At 49.8% G+C, this 18,457-nt stretch overlaps 6 protein-coding genes across 6 annotated transcripts; 2 read left to right on the top strand and 4 right to left on the bottom strand.

Annotated features, from left to right (window-relative positions):
- Asppvi_006648 (uncharacterized protein) lies at positions 1 to 2,543 on the bottom strand (the record flags this gene model as incomplete). The annotated part of the gene is made up of 4 exons (XM_043302546.1): positions 1 to 164; positions 218 to 1,958; positions 2,061 to 2,153; positions 2,232 to 2,543. 4 exons carry the CDS (start codon positions 2,541 to 2,543, stop codon positions 1 to 3), a joined length of 2,310 nt encoding a protein of 769 aa, XP_043158481.1.
- A 3,489-nt stretch (positions 2,544 to 6,032) lies between these two features.
- On the top strand, positions 6,033 to 7,210 carry Asppvi_006647 (uncharacterized protein; the record flags this gene model as incomplete). Its single annotated transcript, XM_043302545.1, has 2 exons — positions 6,033 to 6,092; positions 6,197 to 7,210. 2 exons carry the CDS (start codon positions 6,033 to 6,035, stop codon positions 7,208 to 7,210), a joined length of 1,074 nt encoding a protein of 357 aa, XP_043158480.1.
- A 1,095-nt stretch (positions 7,211 to 8,305) lies between these two features.
- Positions 8,306 to 10,807, bottom strand: Asppvi_006646 (putative DNA ligase I; the record flags this gene model as incomplete). The annotated part of the gene is made up of 1 exon (XM_043302544.1): positions 8,306 to 10,807. The coding sequence occupies one exon, from the start codon at positions 10,805 to 10,807 to the stop codon at positions 8,306 to 8,308; it is 2,502 nt and encodes an 833-aa protein (XP_043158479.1).
- Positions 10,808 to 10,981: 174 nt separating this feature from the next.
- Positions 10,982 to 13,777, top strand: Asppvi_006645 (RINT-1 family protein; the record flags this gene model as incomplete). Its single annotated transcript, XM_043302543.1, has 5 exons — positions 10,982 to 11,185; positions 11,274 to 11,521; positions 11,589 to 11,894; positions 11,948 to 12,092; positions 12,143 to 13,777. The coding sequence occupies 5 exons, from the start codon at positions 10,982 to 10,984 to the stop codon at positions 13,775 to 13,777; spliced, it is 2,538 nt and encodes an 845-aa protein (XP_043158478.1).
- Positions 13,778 to 13,959: 182 nt separating this feature from the next.
- Asppvi_006644 (pyridoxal phosphate-dependent decarboxylase family protein) lies at positions 13,960 to 15,782 on the bottom strand (the record flags this gene model as incomplete). The annotated part of the gene is made up of 2 exons (XM_043302542.1): positions 13,960 to 15,624; positions 15,738 to 15,782. 2 exons carry the CDS (start codon positions 15,780 to 15,782, stop codon positions 13,960 to 13,962), a joined length of 1,710 nt encoding a protein of 569 aa, XP_043158477.1.
- A 563-nt stretch (positions 15,783 to 16,345) lies between these two features.
- Positions 16,346 to 18,445, bottom strand: nop9 (RNA-binding RNA processing protein NOP9; the record flags this gene model as incomplete). Its single annotated transcript, XM_043302541.1, has 1 exon — positions 16,346 to 18,445. The coding sequence occupies one exon, from the start codon at positions 18,443 to 18,445 to the stop codon at positions 16,346 to 16,348; it is 2,100 nt and encodes a 699-aa protein (XP_043158476.1).
- Positions 18,446 to 18,457: the final 12 nt, after the last annotated feature.

Here is an 18,457-nt window from a genome sequence, read left to right as displayed (position 1 = left end):
TTAAGAAATGGAAGGATGTGAAAGGCGCGCCACGTACCCGGAGCCTCCTCGAGCGTTGCCGAAAATCCCAGATTTCCGGCCTAAGCTTGTCAAAATCTCGATTCCATCAATCCAGGCACCAGCCCTGACGTAGAACCCGAGCAGAATCTCACCCCGTCGAGTGTCTGATGGAAAAGGTCAGAGAGTGGTCGTCATACTGGAGAGCGGTTTTGCATACCAAGTACAAACTCATCCCCACCGGGCTTTCCTCCTCGCTTCCCGAAGAGCTGGCTAGTGGAGTCTTCGTAGCAGAATTCTAGTCCGTCGACGGCGAGTCCGTGATAAATCTTGATCGAGGTCAAAAGTTTGGTTGACACGAAGGCACAGTCCAGCAGTAGCTGCTCCGGTTGGCTACCATCCATTTGAGAGAAACCGAGCTTGCCGCTCTTATACCCTGACTGGCCCTTGGGTAATTTCACCAGAGACAGTTTGGTCTTCAAAGAACCGATAGAGTCAACGGCATAGCTTCCAAGCGCACCGGAGAAGACGGCCAATTTCACATTCTTCTTCTTTTCTTTCTCGTTACCGAACAATCGTTGTCGGAGTTCACTTTCCGTTACGGTTACCTGTTTCGGAAGGCCGTTACTGCTGGATTCGCTGTTGAGGTACTCGATGAAATTATGGCACACATCGTCTCCTTCAGCATAGAGCTCAATGAAAGCGATGCCGGAGGAAGCAGTGAACAAAATCTTCCCGTTTTCGACAGGCCACACCTGCACGCTATCGTCTGAGCTTACGGAGGCATCCGAAGGCAGGCGGAAACATGGATGGAACCTGAAACGCAATGCATCGAGCCGGTGCCAGCCACATTCATCCTGCGGCAAACACAGCTTCAGGCCCTGAGTTTTGGTTCGTGTCGAGAAGGGTTCGCGAGTTGTGAAAGACCGATTCAGACGGACATAGTCTCTGAGCATGATCCCCGATTCCTGGTGCGGACATCCGAAGAGGTGGCCAACTTCGTGGAGGTGAGCTCCAATACCGATGTTCGCTGCTTCCCAACTCGAGCCCGCCTCTCCGCAGTCGTTCGCTACAAAGTCAGTGTTGGTGCGAGTACAGTCGGAGAAAGCTTCCACCACTTCCTCAAGACAGGATGGGTAACTCTGGAGACAGTGGGAGCCGAATATCGCCATCTTGATATTGTCCCCACTAGATCCCAACGCAGCGTGGCCCGTGATCGTTTTGGATGCCATGTCCCAGTGAGAGTCCAGAAGCAAAACTGAAACGTACTGCTTTTGCCCCTCCTGCGGTCGGAAGTAGTTCTTCACAGCTTCCTTGGCAATGTTGAACAATTCATCTTTCTTAGCGGCAGGACCATGCTGCTGAGCGATATCGAGAGCACGGAGTTCTGCTACTGTTTTGTCGGTACGGACAATATGAACCTTGGCCTCATTCCGCATCAAGCCATTGGTCGCATCACGACGGCTTAGAGTGCCTGTCTGCCACTCCTCCTCGAAGCGGAAACACCGCCGCCCAAAATTGTTACGGAACATCTGCTCAGCGGTGAACGCTTGCCATAAGTAAGCCGCCGTTCGGTATTTCCGGATTGCAGTTTCAAGGTCATTCCCTTCCCGCTGCTGCCTTTCTGGTACCGCATCGAAAGTCCCATCCGAATCCTTGCCAAGCAGAATCACCAATTGTAAGGGAGGAGCATTGACTAATGGCAGATAGTTTATGCTGATCCATGAGGAATGAATGGCAGGATAAGCGCTGCCAGTTGACAGCTTCGTGGAGACAAAATCGAATCGTAACCGATTGGGACCCGGAACTAAATGCACTAGGGCTTTGAAATGAGATGAGGTGACCGGCCAGCCGATCGAAGGAAATCCGTCTTGATGGTGGTATACCGTTACATTTCCGTCCAGCGGATGTTGCCTTGGGTCTCCAATTTGTCCATATATCAGGAGCACTTTTTGGTGTACCTGTGGGAAGAAGAGAGAGGTTAGTCTCGTTCTTTGACAAGCGGATCACAGGAATAGACAATCTCTGAAGCCACTCAGGTAGTGACAATGCAGAGCACGTACCCATGCATTATCCGAGATGGAGATAATCCTCGGAGCGTAGGGAGAGGATTGACTTGGTGATCGGGCGCTATTGATCGAAATTGCACTACCAGCCTGTCGGAGCAGTCAGAACCAAAATGAACAAACGTCAACCATCCTCCGAGTAGAGTAAACAATGCCATCATGACGTACAATCATGCTATTTCGCTGGGACGAAGGAACCGGGGCAAGGCCAGGTCGCTGAGGGGGCACAGTAAGCGGAGTACTTGTGCCGTTGACATTGCTATTAACCTCGGTCAACGCGGGGAGATTGGGGGAGGACGCATTGGGTTTGATAGAAGAAGGCGGAGTGACGGAGCTGTATGAAGCTGTGTCGAGAGTTGACGAAGATTTTCCCGACGTCATGTCGCCATTGGACTGGGACTCGTCGAGCTTGAACTCGTTGGATTTGTTTGTATGGAAACTCGCCTTGGAGCGGCGACGCAACGGCTTGAAGAACGGCATTCTGTGAGTAGCCTACCCCTGTTAAGGTAGATGGATATCCTTCTGAAAGGGGTCTGAATAACGAACGACAAGAACGGATCTCAACGAGAAACTCCCTGCAATTGGAAGGAGGCAAAGAGCCTCTTCTTTCCCTTGGTGCCTAACACGTAGCTTGGTGGATGATGGCTTTCCTCCTTTCTGTTTCCAAGCAAACTTAAGTGTCTTACAACCCCCTCCAAGCAGCAGAAACGAGCGACCGACCCTTTCTTTTCCTCAAGGTGCGAGAAAGAGAGAAGGAGAGGAACGGAACTGGCTGCCCTGGGCCCGTCAGGGCAGCTGTCGCGGGGAGAACCGCCTTACCGAAGGTAGGAAGGGAAAGGACGATGGGTGGACAGAGGCAACGCCGCAAGCGACCGTTTGCGGTTACGGGCTGACGACCGATTGGCAGTGGGCGATCAACCACTCCCGCATTTATGAGTTATAGAAAATTTGGTGACGGAGCTTCTTTTAGTGCTGTGACCAGTATCACTCTGTAGTCTGTTGTAGCCAAAAAAAAGACATTGATTTTCAGAAGGAGGGACAAGAGTTGAAAAAGCGAGGGGAAAGCAGGGAAAACCTGATATTTGGGGCAAGGATGAAGACAATGGAAGGAATAGCAGGAAGGGAAAAATGATAAGCATGAGAAAAACAAGAAACGAGAAAGATGTCTGGAGCAAGTTCCTAGCTTGCAGCTGGGTGGTTAGTTCGACGGTGATGGTGGCAGGATGGCAGCTACTTTTAGAAGCCCGGTAAGCCCGTTAATCTCTTAGCATCCTTAGCACCTTAAGTTAGTAGTATCAACACCTTATTAGTGGCCTTTTAAGTTGCCTAGAGTGGATTGATGGTATGGGTGATGGAGTCCTTCATCACATAGTTACCTAACCAGATACCCTGAAGAAACAGGTTCCCTATCTATTTCTATCACATCTCTATTGAGACTGTCCGTTGTTCTTATTCTATCTCAAAAGTTCCAATCCTAGCAGCATATATCCAGATCAATACGAGCAGTAGTATCATGGCAAAGACAATCCTTTGGGCTTTCTAGATTCTTTTACCAGTCAATCATTTCAACACCACCATCATCATAGCTACACCGAAGTGGGTCATTCCCACCCTGTCCCTCGTCGCACTGCCTGTCCATTGCGCTTGGACAAGGGCGCGTTACGTAGGCTGGACATGCCCGCCAGCCAACGGTACAGCGTCAAATAGCTAGCATAACAAGTTGAGATGCCGTCCGAGTTTCACTGACTTCCATGGTCTTACATCCTAAGCCCATCTGATTAGAAATATAACTAAGGCCATTCTGGTACGGGATGCTCTTTTCTTAGTCTTGACTCATCTTTAACCAGTAGTAGTAGTACTAAACACATAGACAGTCCTCCTTAAGGCTTCGCTGTATAACTGTTAAACTACGAAGTTACTCCTAAGGTGGCAGATGTCATGTACAACGACGTAGATTTAAGGTGGTATATATCTCTAGGGACATATCGCGAACGACACCACTTGGATTTCGTCTCTAGTAAATGGTAGATCCCCTCTGAGACAAACATCCAGGACGATAGAACGCATGAATCCAGAGGATATACCCTTAGGCACAGGCAAATTTTCCATCTCATACCTAATAACTATTCTTGATGGTGACTGGGTCTGCTTTGCGGTAACTGCAGCTTTCAGCTTGACGCACCTTATTGATTAATATGCTGAACCGGGTTTCCTCTTCCCCTCGTGTCAGCTTTTTACCAAAAGAATGATCTTCAGGAGCTTAAGGAACCTCTTGGCGATCTTGAAAGTAGACAATCTCTCAGTTTGTCTCCATCCATGAAACCAACACTTCAGCGACCGACATTATTGACCATGGTTTAGGCAGCGTTTCATCATATTTTGTCAATTCTGGGATGATAATCTGTAGATAATTTTCGACTGCTAAACTAAATTGCTCCTGTAAATTCTTGGATCTCATAGTTCAAGCATTCCAGGGAGTTTCTGCGTCTCTGACTGTGCTGGACGCTGATGATCCCGCATCTAAAACTGGAAGCAATGTGCCTGGAAGATTTCAACAACCGTCTTAGCTGACTAAGCTGGTGTTGGTGGCTTTGAGGCCCAGACCACACTCACGATGATCTGATCCTATCATTCTCCTGACTGATGCAGGTAGTACTCGCAGACTTGCAGATTAGACTGCACAAGTGCACAAATGCAAGTATGCGGGTGAATTGGCACTTGGTCAGCTCCGTACTTCCCTGTCTGCTTAAGTTCTAGATACTCCGTATCTATCCACACTATGCCCCTTCCCAGGACGAAGTTTGGGAATCAGTGGATCCACTCCTGTCGTTTCAGGGCTGTGAAGGAACAAAGTACCTTTTGTAGGAGCTATTTAGGTGCTGATGATGCAAGTCAAGGGCAACGAAACCGAAGAAAATAGGGGCACTGATGAAGGAATGCATCGGAAGTTCTGCCCCTTTGCATATCATTAGTACGTATTGTCATTTGCCAGAGTGCTACCGCTGCTATGTCAGATGCTGTAGCATTCCGACTCTATATTATATTATTATTGTTATTATTAATTGGGCAACATGTCGAATGGTAGATCAAATGGGACTGTTGGCGCAGAAAACCGAGAAACTGTTTGTGGAAGAATGGAGGTATCCAATTCGAGGCTTTGGCATCTGTCATTCCTCTGGCTGCATCTAGATTTTCAATCGTCCCATTCAGAATGAAGATATGGAAATAAACTGGTGGCCAAGTAGATAGATAGTATGGCAATAGGCTGTCTAACGGTATTGTTGAACCAATTTACCTATGTATATGTAGTTCTAGTGTCATAACATGGCAACATCTGAGAGCAAGCGACCGAAAGTGTTCCCTTGTGCAGGCGCAAAGCACGGAGTGTCTATCCCATTCTCAATTTTCGACAAAGTAACAAAGTCAGGTCCACCAGTTCCCTGGGTTTAATTCAGTTGCTCTTTCTGTCCCTAATTAACTCTCTATCATGGCTAAGTTCTCTTTGTCTTCGTCATGATTCCGGCCCGCCTGCGGTTGGGAATTAATCGATCTATCTAGTCACTTTTGGGCTATGTTCTATTCCTGGTTACCTCATTTGATCTCGTGCCAGGCATAAGTGAACCTCAACTTGTTCAAAATAATAATTAATCAAATCCAGATTAAATCCCTTTCTTCTCCAACGAATAGCCTGTCCCGGGACTCTTGTGCTGTCACCCAGCGAACCATTGCCATTCCTCCAAACGGGTTCCATTCCTGAACCTGGCCCGTCTTCCTTTATTCCCCCTCCACTGTTCAGCCGCCCTTGCTTCTTCCTCAACTCGACCTGAGCCAGACCCTTTTTGTCACTACAATTTTCTAGGACCATAACCATTCTCCCTGGCCCATGATCAAGGAAGGGCAAAGAAAAAAAAAAAATACGATCTCAGTTCTTCCTAATATAGCTTTTCTTCCCATGCATCAGCGTCAGCAATGGCTCGCTTGCAATCAATAAACTCCGAGAAGACCATCCGCAAAATTGACATAGCCCAGGTGAGTGCTTTTTGAAGGGTCCATGAACGCCATTTCACCTAGCTTTTCTTTTCTGTCTCTACTTCCAAGAGCTTTATAATCTGATTAGAATTGGTTTATTCCAGGTCTCTCTTAGCCTACAGGATCGTTTAGGCCTTGCCAAAGTCAAATATCAAAATGGTCGTATACCTGCCCTCGAGTCAAACCAGAGCGGTGGTCGACAATTTCCCCTTGCCAATGACAAGCCCTCCGATTCCTCGTCCGAGATATCACATAGCCGTTGCGAGACCCCTATGACCTCTCCTCCCTTACGCACTGCGACCTATTCGAAGGAACTTCCTCGTTCGTCACGGAACAGACATGCCGCGACCTTCAATTCCCGGGTGATGCAACCCATGTTGTCTGCTAGTCGGAAGCGAATAAGGTCCGATTCAATATCGGATCGTCCCTCTAAGGCTCCACGAGTCTCGTGGAAAAGTTCGTACCGCTTGCCTGCGTCGTCACCAGGGTTTCACCACCATGCTGCCCATCGGCACCAACCTCTGCCGTTCGTGGCTGAGACAATCCCGGAATTTTCGTCTCCGGCCTATTACCCTCACTCAGACGAAGAGAATGATCCAGATTTACCTGTGCATAGTTTCCAGCATGTGAGCTCGATGGTTGGCTCGTCCCCTCCTAGGACGCCACCTCCAAAGCACACTCGCCTGGCACGCAAGGACTCAAATCTGCTTCACGAGGATGGCGCCGATCTGCTTCTGTATCTTGCAAACTCGCCAACACCCGCTAGTGTCGCTGGCAAAGCCCAAGCTCGCGATTTTCCACCCTCAACTCCGCCGAGCCAACATGCCGTTTTGCCTACATTGACCCCGACGCCTGGGGGCGGTGGTGTTTTTCCAAATTTCGGCACTCCAAGCCAACAATTTAATTTTGCGGACTTTGTGAATGTCACTCCCAGTCCTGCGCAACCAGCTCGAGGCGGACGGACGCCTGGAGGACCCATGAAGACTCCTCTGGCAAACAGAGACGCCAGAAGACGACCGAACTTTGACAATCTACTGCCACCGAGCGCGGAAAGCCCAAAAAATCGGCCAAAAGAGTCAGGCCTTGCTCTTCAACTTGGCGGAGAGTTGCGGCCGTAGACTTTCGTCACAAGGTCCTAACTGGCTGACACGTTTTTCTCGCTTTCTCTGTTCACAGATTCTTTTAATGACCATTAATGACCATATTACATGTACATGACACGCCATATTCTGTCCTCGTTATGATGCCCTAGCTCGTCTTCTGATTGATTTCCTTCTACACATTTATGTTTGACTTGGTCTATCCTGGCAGGCTGCGACCGAACGATGACCATGACACTAAACTGTCCATACGTGCCATTTTTCCTATGTCAGATTATCTTGAATAGTTCTGTTTTCAATCTCCTTTGTGAATGCATCGCGAGCAGTGCTTATCCAAAACTCTCACACTGATCTGTCTGATATCTCCAATTATGTTGTTACCTTGGCCGATCGGTGTCCGCAAGGTAAAAAAGTACGCGAAGTCTCAATGGCTCGATTTTTACAACAAGTCTCACTCTATTTAGTGCTGTGATTACACAAGGCAGGAATATGCGGTCCATGACTGATATTTTAGTCAATAAATCCATTCTACCGACTCCCGGATTGAAATCCAGACAACGCAATTGGGCACGTCACGTAGTGTCAACACGCTGCGATTTGCAGCGATGCACTTCAAGAGACAAAAGAGCAGAGAGTAATCTGTCACCAGGTGTAGTGGATGCCACTTTTAAACAAATCTCCTTATCAGCCTTGCAGACAATAGAATCTCAAGCGGCGTGAAAGATGACAAACGGAGTCATGAAGAGGCCAAGGAAAAGCGAAATCAAGGGAAAACAGACGCGACGCGTATTGACTGGTGAAATACGCGTTCATTTCGCGCTCGCGCTAGGGCTAATATAGCTAGTAATAAGCCGAGGACCAGGCTGGCGGAATGCTGATCTAACGCATTGAGGTAAAGTGCCATCTGATGGACCCGTTGTGGTTGTTTCTGCCTCAGGCATGATATTTTGCTCTACACACTACTTTATGGTGGGTGCTCTGAGAATTCGATTTTTGCAATGCTTTATAGAGTGTGCACATGGAGTGAGATATCTCCAAATGGCTTATAATTTCGTACTAGATCAATCCCAGCCCCTTACTGCTTCGTAAATTTGTCCGAGTCCCAGGCCTGTTCTACTCTTCCTGCCAACCTAGTTGCTCTGTGTCCTTGTCGGGGTGCAGCTCCTCTTCTTTCTTACGTTCGGCCTGCTTCCGCCACAAGAGAGCCAGATAGTCCGATGTGCTGGCTTCATCTATTGATTTGTCTTCTCTTACTCTGAGAAATCGGGGAAACCGGAGGCTCAGTCCCCGCTCGTCACTCACTAAGCCGATGGCTGCCGTGTACGTCGGACTCAAGGTGATATCGGCGAACGCCATCTCCCAGACCTCCTGCGGTTCGAACCAGACGTCGGGTTCGCCGTAGTACTCGACATAGGCGGGCCGGGAGATGACGTTGGGCGTTCCCTCGGAGTACTTGTCCTTGTTCGCCTGGTAGAACTTGTCCGTGAAGCCGGACATGCATTTTGTGACTGCTTCGAGGCTGCCGGTTTCTGGGTTGCGGACGGCCATCAGAATGGGGGACCACCACTTGGCTTTTCGGCCTTGTCCGTGCCAGCCGGCGATAGGGATCAGATCTAGAGTCTCGGACGAGGTACTGTAGTCCTTTTTGACTTTGAGCCACGACTCGAGCCGCTTGTCTGGTTCATATGTTGATAAGAGCGCCTTTCGTCTGCCGCCTTTGCCCGCCTTTTCGAGCGGTTCCCCGCTCGTCGCATCCATGCCGTTGCTCGTCGAGCCCTCCTTATTCTGTTCAAGGTTTGCCTTGGGTACATTGTCAAGCACCTTGACCATGATTCCTTCGCATTTGTTCTCAAGGGCGCTTTTGAAGAACTCCAAGACCGTCTCGGAGTCCGCGGACGTGGCATCAAGGCTTTTGACCCAAGTGAATCTGTTTGGGATCTCCCCGAATAGGCTGCGCAACAACTCTCTGCGTTCGCGGAAAGGTCGATCCAATAGTGGCTCGCCGTTTAGATACATCAAGTCGAACGCGAAGAGGCAAACATTGATGTTGATTGCTCCTATCTCCACATTCTTCTTTGCCCGATTTGTCAGGACTTGGAACGTCTGGAGTTCACCGGTTTTGTTGTCTACCGCGACAACCTCTCCTTCCAATATGAAGCTAGAGACGCCCTCTCCTCTGATTTGCGGGACCAAGGACACAAGGTCTGGGTATTTCTCCGTCATATTTTCCAAATGGCGAGAAAATATCGATACTTTCCCCTTCTGGTCGCAGTGCACCTGTGCACGCTGCCCATCATATTTGTACTCGCAACTAAAATCCCGCCCTTGCAGCTTTGTTAGCATTTCAGAGAGATCTCTCGTGATACTGCCCAACATGGGTCTCAGAGGCACATGAAGCTGCAGGCCGCACCGCAGAAGAAGTTCTTCGGTAACTCCAATTTCAAGTAAGCATGTGACTAAGTCGTTGTAGTTTGGATGCCTGGCATAAGATGCCTTCACGATTTCTTCTGCCCTGTTGTAGATTTCGGCTAGTTMCTCCTTCTTTAGTCGCGCTAAATCTTGTCGTGAACGGATCGTAAACTCTGCGCCTTCAGGCTTTGAGTATAGAAAGGCTCGAGCCAGCGCGATAAGCATCGTTGTTTTGACAGCCCCGATTCGCAAATTTTGCACTAGCGTTCGTACAATATACCGACTCTCTTCCGCTCCTCGAGTGTCTTGTAGGAGTTTCTCCACGATTCTTTGCTTGGACTCCTGACTGCCACTCCCTTTGCTCATCGCAATCTTCCTTAGGGATTGATAGACACCTTTAATTGTGAGAGGCTTGGGCTTCATTAAGGTGAAGCTCTGTCTTTTCTTCGCCTCGAAAGCCACGTCGCCAGCATCTCCATACTTGTCGTAGAGATTTTTGAGCCCATAAGGATTGAGCCCGTAGACCTTCTTCAGTGCTTTCGATATCGCGGAGCCTCCMAAGCCAAGTTCCAATTCGTCATATGGCGGCGAAATCGAGTTGGTCGCCAGCCAGACTGCTGGTAAAACACTGGAAGGATCGCCTTCAATCAGAACTCGAAGGAAATTGACCAGGGTATCAACAATCCTGATTCGACTAGTCGTTGCATTTGCCAACACAAATGCTCTGGTCAGCAGGGCGTATGACGCGTTTCCACCCTCCGTAGCCCAGTGAACCTGCAACTCTGCCGCGCATTTGGTCGAGTCGAACGTCAACGGACTCTGGTCAAAAGGGATGGAAAGACTTATCGTATCCTCTGTCCCAACAGAAGACTGCAACGAAATTGTATTCGTTTTCGGCACTTTGCTTGGAGGTCCCCGATCTGTCTCTGTCGAGGCGTAAGGTTCCTGGATAGGCTTAGGATCCGGAATCTCAGGCTCAACGGCCGGCGCCGTATCCTCTTTATCGAACTCCGCTTGGAGCTTGCGAGCAAAGGCTTCGTCGGATAGTGTTTCTTCTGCTGCGTTTTCAGTAGCAGAGTCAACAATCTGTTGCGTCTTCTCGGCTTGCTTGTTGGCTTGGCCCTGGAAGAATGACGCTATGCTCCGAAAACGCTGTGGGGTTGATTCTGGAGCCTCTCTTTTGCGCTTTTTGGCAGGGCTGGACATTTTCAGTCTTGGAGAATAAAATATTTGCGTAGAGGCTGTCAGCAATGTCCTCGGATTCGGACTACATGATGTCTAAACCGATAAAGGGAGATGTTGAGTCATCGGAAGCTGAACAAATCGTAAGGCGGAGTTGGCATTGATGATGATTGATCCCAACACCTGGCGTTGGAATAAATGACGATTTACGGACAACATCCCCACCCCAGAACTGCAATCCGACCGCCAACCATGGCAAGCCCTTCCTTTTCCCTGTCGTCGCATGAAAGGACGAGAGTTGAGGATTACTTGAACGACAAGATTCAAATATCTGCCGACTTTGAGAGCCTTGATTCGTTGTTAGCCACGCTCCGCGCTCAGCATGAACTTCAACGGAAACAGGTAGAGTGCCCTCGGGATCGAGAATTACATCCTCCTAAGCGATTGATTTTTATTTCCTTATTTAACCACTGCTGACACGATACCTCAGCTAGCAGAAGCCCAACAAGCACTGCTCAGTGCATCCAAAGCCTCCAACGACCATGCCGAAGCCACACGGAAGCGAGCCGAAGCCTTCAAGGAGGAGCAAGAGGATATCGATAAGCGATTGAAAGCCATAACAGGTTCCGATGCCAGCGATGAGGCAGCAAAGCTCTTTGAAGTGAGCATAGACAAGCTCCGACGACTGGAGATCTCAAAGGGTTATGTGACCCTCCTGAGGGAAGCAGAAGAATTGAGGTACTTGCAGACATAAAGAGCCCTTCCCCTTCCAGCGGTTTGTCACTGATGCCGGATGCTGAAACAGCAAGGAGGCCTTGAGTAACATACAGTCTTCACCTCGTCTGGCCCTAGAACCGTATTCGCGCCTGAGAAACATTGTACAATCGCTGAAGGATGCTCAACCCGCAGCCGAAGGAGCGGCCCCTCATCTTGTCGACTACCTGGAGAAGCTGGCCTCTGGTCTGAGAAAGCAGATGAAGGAGAATTTTTCCAAGAGGCTTCAGAAGACACTAGAACGAATGGGATGGCCTTCGAAGGACTTCCGTCTACCAGAAGATCTGAGGACACAATGGATCGAGAATGTCGAATTGCTTCTTGATTTACAGACACCGTACGCAACTCTTGTCTCTTTTCGCTGCTTGGTTTTCTGACGCTTTACTGAAGGGAACTCACGAGACGTGATATCGATGTGAAGCAGCAGAGTGCCGAACCACCGATCTTGTTACCGTTGGAAGTGATGGTACATCCGCTGGATCTTCGCTTCAAATACCACTTCAGCGGAGACAAGCCAACAAATAGGCTTGACAAGGTATAGATGCCGTTGCCAGTGCCGGAAAACTAACTGACTTTTCCAAACAGCCAGAATACTTCCTGGGTCACGTCGTGGACCTGATCAACACTTTTGGCGGGTTTTTCGCTTCTTCGCTGCAACCTGTCTTCGACAAGAAGGCCCAAGAAGTCGGTTCAGCCCTGGAATGGAACTTTTACAACGCCTCTCATGCCTTTATCACGGCTCTTATGCCGATGCTGAGGCAGAAATTATCGAATTTGCTTCCTAGTATTTCTGCGCATCCGCAGTTACTCAGCCATCTCGTACACGAGCTGATGAACTTTGACAATGAGATCCGGGAGACTTGGAATTATCTGCCTGATCCATACTCTAAGGATAATTGGAAGGGGATCACGTGGGAGGTTCTTACCAAGGAGGGATGGTTTGATCGCTGGCTTCAGGTTGAAAAGGACTTTGCACTGGCCCGCTATAAGGAAATTATTGATGCAACGGATAGCGGTGAGATTGACTACGAAGGAGTCGAACTTTCGGCAACAAAACCCACCAAAGCAGCGATTCGCGTAAATGATCTGCTTGAAACAATTACCGAACTATATCGGCCTCTGTCATCTTTCGGTCAAAAACTGCGGTTCCTTATTGACATTCAGATTACAATCTTCGACCAGTTTCACGAGCGCCTCCATTCTGCACTTGAAGCTTACCTTGCAATGACATCTACGATTGGCCGCACGGTGCAAGGCGCAGATGGACAGGCCAGCGTGGAAGGTGTGGCGGGATTGGAGCGTCTCTGCAGGGTTTTTGGGAGCTCCGAGTACCTGGAGAAGAAGATGGAAGACTGGAGTAATGATGTGTTCTTCGTCGAACTGTGGTCTGAGTTACAAGAGCGAGTCAGACAGAACAAGGACTCAGGGAGGAATGTGGCTGGTCCTATGTCTGTAGCAGACGTTGCTTCTCGTACCTCTCAGGTGGTCGCAAATGGCCATCGTAGCAGCGGCCAAGGTACAAGCTCGGATGGAGCTCTGTTCGACGAAACAGCATCCGCCTATCGTCGCCTCAGGCTGCGTTCTGAATCGATTCTCACTTCGACCCTGACCTCAAACACTCAGTCAGCCCTCAAACCATATGTTCGCATGTCTGCGTGGGCGACTATTTCTACTACCTCACCTTCCGAGACAACCTCGCTACCGCCGTCGGCGGATCTTGCGCCTGCAATGCGAACCTTATCCACTAGCACCTCTTTCCTATCGCGCACACTGGGCATAGCACCGCTGCGTCGGATCATTCGCCAGGTACTTCTCTCAGTTCAAACTAATCTTTGGAGTAACGTCCTCATGAGACATACCTTTTCCGCTGCCGGAGCAGCGCATTTCGCCAGTGATATTGGCCACCTCTGCAACGTTGTTGATGTCGCTTTGGGACCAGCCGGCCTGGCAGGAGGCTCGATCAGAGTTCTTGCGAAGCTCAACGACGGTCTTCTACTGCTGGGGCTGACGGTAGCCACTGCCAAGTCTGGCGACGTATCTGCGGCCCAGGATGACGCTGATACGCAGGGAGGACCCCATCTTGGACTTTGGGAGGTGGAGAAGAGGCTATTCCGGGATAACGAGAGTGCTCGAGGCGTTCTCGCTGAGTTGAATATCGAGACCCTTACGGAAGCTGAGGCAAGAGCTGTACTTGAGCGACGAGTCGAGATTGGTTCTTAGCATCGGCAGGCACTACATAGTAAAACAAAACTAATGCAGTTGCTCGAGATCATCTTTGGGTGGTTCACGAATGGAGTATCATTCAAATTCTATATACTAGCCCTTCTCCGACGTATCTATACCTTGTTTTTGTATTTGTACATATGCAGTAGTCGTACACTATAACAGAATCATGATCGCGTCTAAGCCTTGTGGACCACAGGTCCGTGGCCTCGTTCTCCGGGCCTCCGTTTAGGAAGCGAAGCAGGCTCGGCCTTGAGTCTCTCGACGATGGCCGGGCCCACCTCCTCAATTGCACGCACAAGAGCTTCAACAGTCTCGCGAGTCGTCTGGACATTGACGACACAGCGGAAGAACTTTCCGTCCCCGGCAGCGTTCTCATCCCCACTAGGAGGTGCAAAGTCAACCATGAACCCCTTGTTCACCAGAGCATGGGTCACCTCCTCCGTGACCTTGCTGTTTGCCTTTGCGCGCTCGGTCTCGTTCGATACAACGCCACGTGGATGTACGAGCTGTCCGCCCGGAGCGTAGTAGAAGCAAACCTGGAGACAAGGGGGAGGGTTCTCACTGATGAGGATAAAGTTAGGGTTCTCGGAGACCAGAGTCGCCAGATGTGCGGCAATGTCACAGGCCGTGTCGATCTGCTGCTCGTAACCCTCTGTGCCGTAGTACGTCCAGCCCAAAAAGAGCTTGAGGGAGTCTGCGCGTCGTCCACATTGGAGCGTGAGATCAGCCAGGTCCCAGATCTCCGGAGAATCGACGCAGAGCTCGTTTTCCGCTGTGCTAAGGTTGCCGTTGGGTCGCAGTTCCGTGTCGTCGTTGTGGAACAGGTAGCCGGCTGGGAGAGTATTTGCCCTGTGGAATTGGCGGATGTCTGCGGCTAGGAGGAAAGAACAAGTCACGGGGACACCGAGCATTTTGTGAGGGTTAATGGCGATGCTATTTGCTTTGTCGGCGCCAGCAAGTTTGTGCTTCTGGCGCTTTGAGAAAACGAACGAGCCGCCCCATGAGCCGTCAACGTGGAACCAGAGGTTGTATTTCTGGCAGATGGCGGCGATCTCGTTGAAGGGGTCGAAGGAGCCCAGTACTGTTGTTCCAGCGGTTGCATTGACATAAAACGGTGTCCTGTTCTCCTGGAGGGCTTTCCGAACAAGCTTCTCGAGTTCTTCCGGGATCATGCGACCTTGCTTGTCCACAGGCACTGCCCAGACGGAGCTGCTTCCCAAGCCCAGCATCTGTGCCGCCTTCTCGATGCTGTAATGGCCGTGGTCGCTGGTGAAGAGCACAAACTTGTAGTCCCCGTTGCCATTTTCCTTCGTATCGGGGTATAGGTTGTTGCGTGCAATGACAATGGAGGTGGTATTGGATGCTGAGCCACCTTGTACAGAAATTCCACCTACTCGTGGTCCGTTGAGACCAAATAGTGAAGCCAACTTTTCTCCCGTATACTTTTCGATAACAGTCAAAGCCGGCGAGACTTGGTAGACATGCACGTTCGTGTTGAGAGCAGCCAAAATCAGCTCGGATGCCACACCGGGAGCATTCGTTGAGGCATATAGTTTGTCGAGAAATCCTTGATGCCATGTATTCACAGAGTACTTCAACACTTTGCGGAGAACCTCAATCAAGCCGTCTTGTTTGGCACCCTTCTCCGGTAGAGATAACTGCAGAATATCCCGAAGCTCTTCCGGTTTTTTGTAGTCGACTAAAGCTGTCCGCGACTTTTCCAAGTGTCCATTCGCGCCATTCGTTCTATTGAACCCATTTTGCTGGAGCGCAAGGCCAAGAGGATTTTCGTCGGCGGACTGGATGAATGGAATGAGGAGATCCTCGACTGCGCTCAGAAGCTAGAGTCAGATTAGCAAGAGAACAAAGGGAAGCTCAACGTAGCAAGCAAAGAGAATTGATGCCGGATCGCCTTGTAGACCGCTGAATGCGCCGGAGGAATGGAGTAACTCACTTTTCGCACTTCCTCTGCGCGACTTGATGGCGGGGAAACAGACATCTATACAGCAATTTATGATATTCCAAACAAGCAGATCTGAGAAAATTATAGAAAAGAAAAAAAACACAAGAAGCAATCACAATTTCATGAACAATGGTGTATAATAAAGATACCGTCAAAACCGCTCAGCATAAAGTTGAAGCCATCCCGCCATTTCCGGAACGGCTGGCGGATCCGCTGCGATGGCGACAGAGCCTGATTGTCTGACATCATAAATCGGGGCTTATATTCGTCCGTTGAATGAGATTGTTTGAGACCATTGCCAGCGAGGACTATCGACTCCTTTGTAGAGAGATATACACTTTCGATGGATGAGGGGAAGAGAAATTTTTCCATGGCGTAACCCCGCAGACGTTGGAGGGGCCGCGCTGGAAAAAGCTCTTAGAGGATAGTCCTTCTAACCAGGGTCTGTGCAGGGTATAGATATGGAGAAAATGCTTTTATTATCATAAAGGAATCGCTGGAGACATAATATACACATGGCCAAAGAACCCTGTCAAATCATGCTTGTGTTACTATCACTGCAGGAACCAACCACAACCCTTTCGCTTCATTGTTACAGATCATGTCTTTGCAGCTACTGGCGCCTTAGGACTTTCTTCCGCTGCCTTTGCTGCGAATTTAGCCCGGGCTAACTCAATGCGAGACTTAGGTCGCTCGCCCTGGCCGTTTTCAATACTGTGCAGGCCTTTCGCCTTCGAAGCCCACTCTCCTCGCCGTCTCTTGTAGAGGTCCATAGACCAATTCCTCCAAACTGCTCTGCCGACGAAAGAGTCTCGAAGAGTCAATTCATCTTTGAGCAGTTCCTGTGCCATTCTTTCCTTGACAAAGAACAGGTCTTTCGTTGCCGGCCATAACGCGTCCACCACGTGTGATCCACAGCTATCAAGCGCGAGTTCTACCAAATGACCCGAGAAGCGCGTAGTAAACTGGCGCCGGAATTGAGATGTTGAAGTTGGAGCAGTCAGGGCCTGCTGAAGAACACGGGAGGCTGCTGGATCCTTGGCTAATCTGAGAAGTGATTCTGAAGACTGCGCTAGCAGGCTCGAATAAATGAGCCCGCTTACGGGCCCAGAAGCGGTAAGCATCGTTTGAGCAAGGAGGGAGCCATGTAATTTCTCTGCGGCGGCTGTCTGATTGTTGCCCGTCTGCTTCTGCTTCTCCTCCGAGACTTCCTCACTTGCCGCGGGCTCAAGCTTGAGCATTTGTTCCAATCTTCGTGTCGGGTCTTTGTCGTAAGCGGATTCCAAGGCATCTGAAAGCGACTTGGTGTCAACCCCGCGAACGAGGCATCGCTCGATCAACACTTTAGGGACAATCAAGCGAGATCGCTCAATGAGTCCAGGGATTTCAGGAATGATCAACTCCATAGCATCTTGCAGATCATCCTTTCCTAGTCTCTCCAGTGTCCTGAGAACGACATATCCAGCCGTTGTATTGCGTGCAAGAGAGCCAATGCGGTCGCGAATAATGTTCTTGTAGAGTCCCTTGAAAAGCTTTCCCGGCATGGACTTGATGATGGTCTCGAGCAAACGAGAACCGACAGGATCGTAGAGTAAGCCTCTGACGAATGTTGAGCTCTCAGCATTCTCCGCAAAATCATCATCCGGAATGAGTCTTCTGATGATTGAATTGGGATCCTTAGCGCTCGCCTTGCCAAAGTGCGACAGTTCAAGGAATACCAGCACCTGTAAGACGGGATTTCCTACAGGGTGGGTCGCCAGGGCTCTCAAGTAGGTGTTGTCCAGCCCGGAAACCATGTCACTCATAACCTTCTTCAGCGTAGCCTCGAAAACCTCTGGAACTTTACGCCTCTCCGCAACGGTCTTTTCCTCAGATGCGTCCGTGTTCACGATTCCCAACCTTTCCTTCTTTCGGCTGGCGACAACCGAATCTGTGGATGACAGGTCGACTGGCTCCCCAGCGAGAACCAGTAACAATACTCTGATCGTATGCGACGCAAACCGTTCCGTCAACAGATATCCCCAGTTCCCCTCTAATTCCTCAACGACCTTCATGAACATTTCCGCCAGCGACAATTCTGGTTCAGGCTCGTCCTCCTCGTCCGCTTCCACCATACGGCCTTTCGACTTCGAAATCTTTTCTGTCACTCCAGGCGCTGCGTTAATGAACAGTGTCTCGCAGCAATGGCTCGCAAACCGATGCTGCACAAGATGTAAGAAATGGCCAATGAACTTGCTGAACAGTTTTCGAATTTGGCGCATGTTCGAGAGCGAAATCAATTTCTCCATAAGCCGCGAGCAAGACTGACTGCAAGCAACCTTCAATTCTTTCCCATCCGCTTCCCTGTAGACACTGTCGACGAAAAGACTTCGCTCTTCCGCATCCTGGAACTGATTCAGCTCCAATACCTCGTTGGCTTTCGAAAAGTATTCCTGCTCTTCGCTGTCAAGGAGGCCGTAGAAAGGCACATCGTTCGCGGGCACATCGTTCATAGAAACATCATTTCCGCCATCCTCTTCCTCCAGGGGGATGTAATCCGCTCCTGAAGTGACCTCGTTGTTCAAGGTATCTGTCTCGGCGGAGGGCTTCAATCTCTTGACCGCGGATTCTTCAGGGCCTTCATCGCGCTTTCGTTTGGTAGCGTCTTTTTTGGCCTTGTCCTCCGCGCGACGACCTCTTTTCTGCTTTTCACGTGGCATAATGGACACAAT

This window comes from Aspergillus pseudoviridinutans (genome assembly GCF_018340605.1).
Source record: "Aspergillus pseudoviridinutans IFM 55266 DNA, scaffold_4, whole genome shotgun sequence".
Lineage (NCBI taxonomy): Eukaryota > Fungi > Ascomycota > Eurotiomycetes > Eurotiales > Aspergillaceae > Aspergillus > Aspergillus pseudoviridinutans.
The sequence above is the reverse complement of the archived record's forward strand: the minus strand, read 5'-3'. Positions and strand labels throughout refer to the sequence as shown.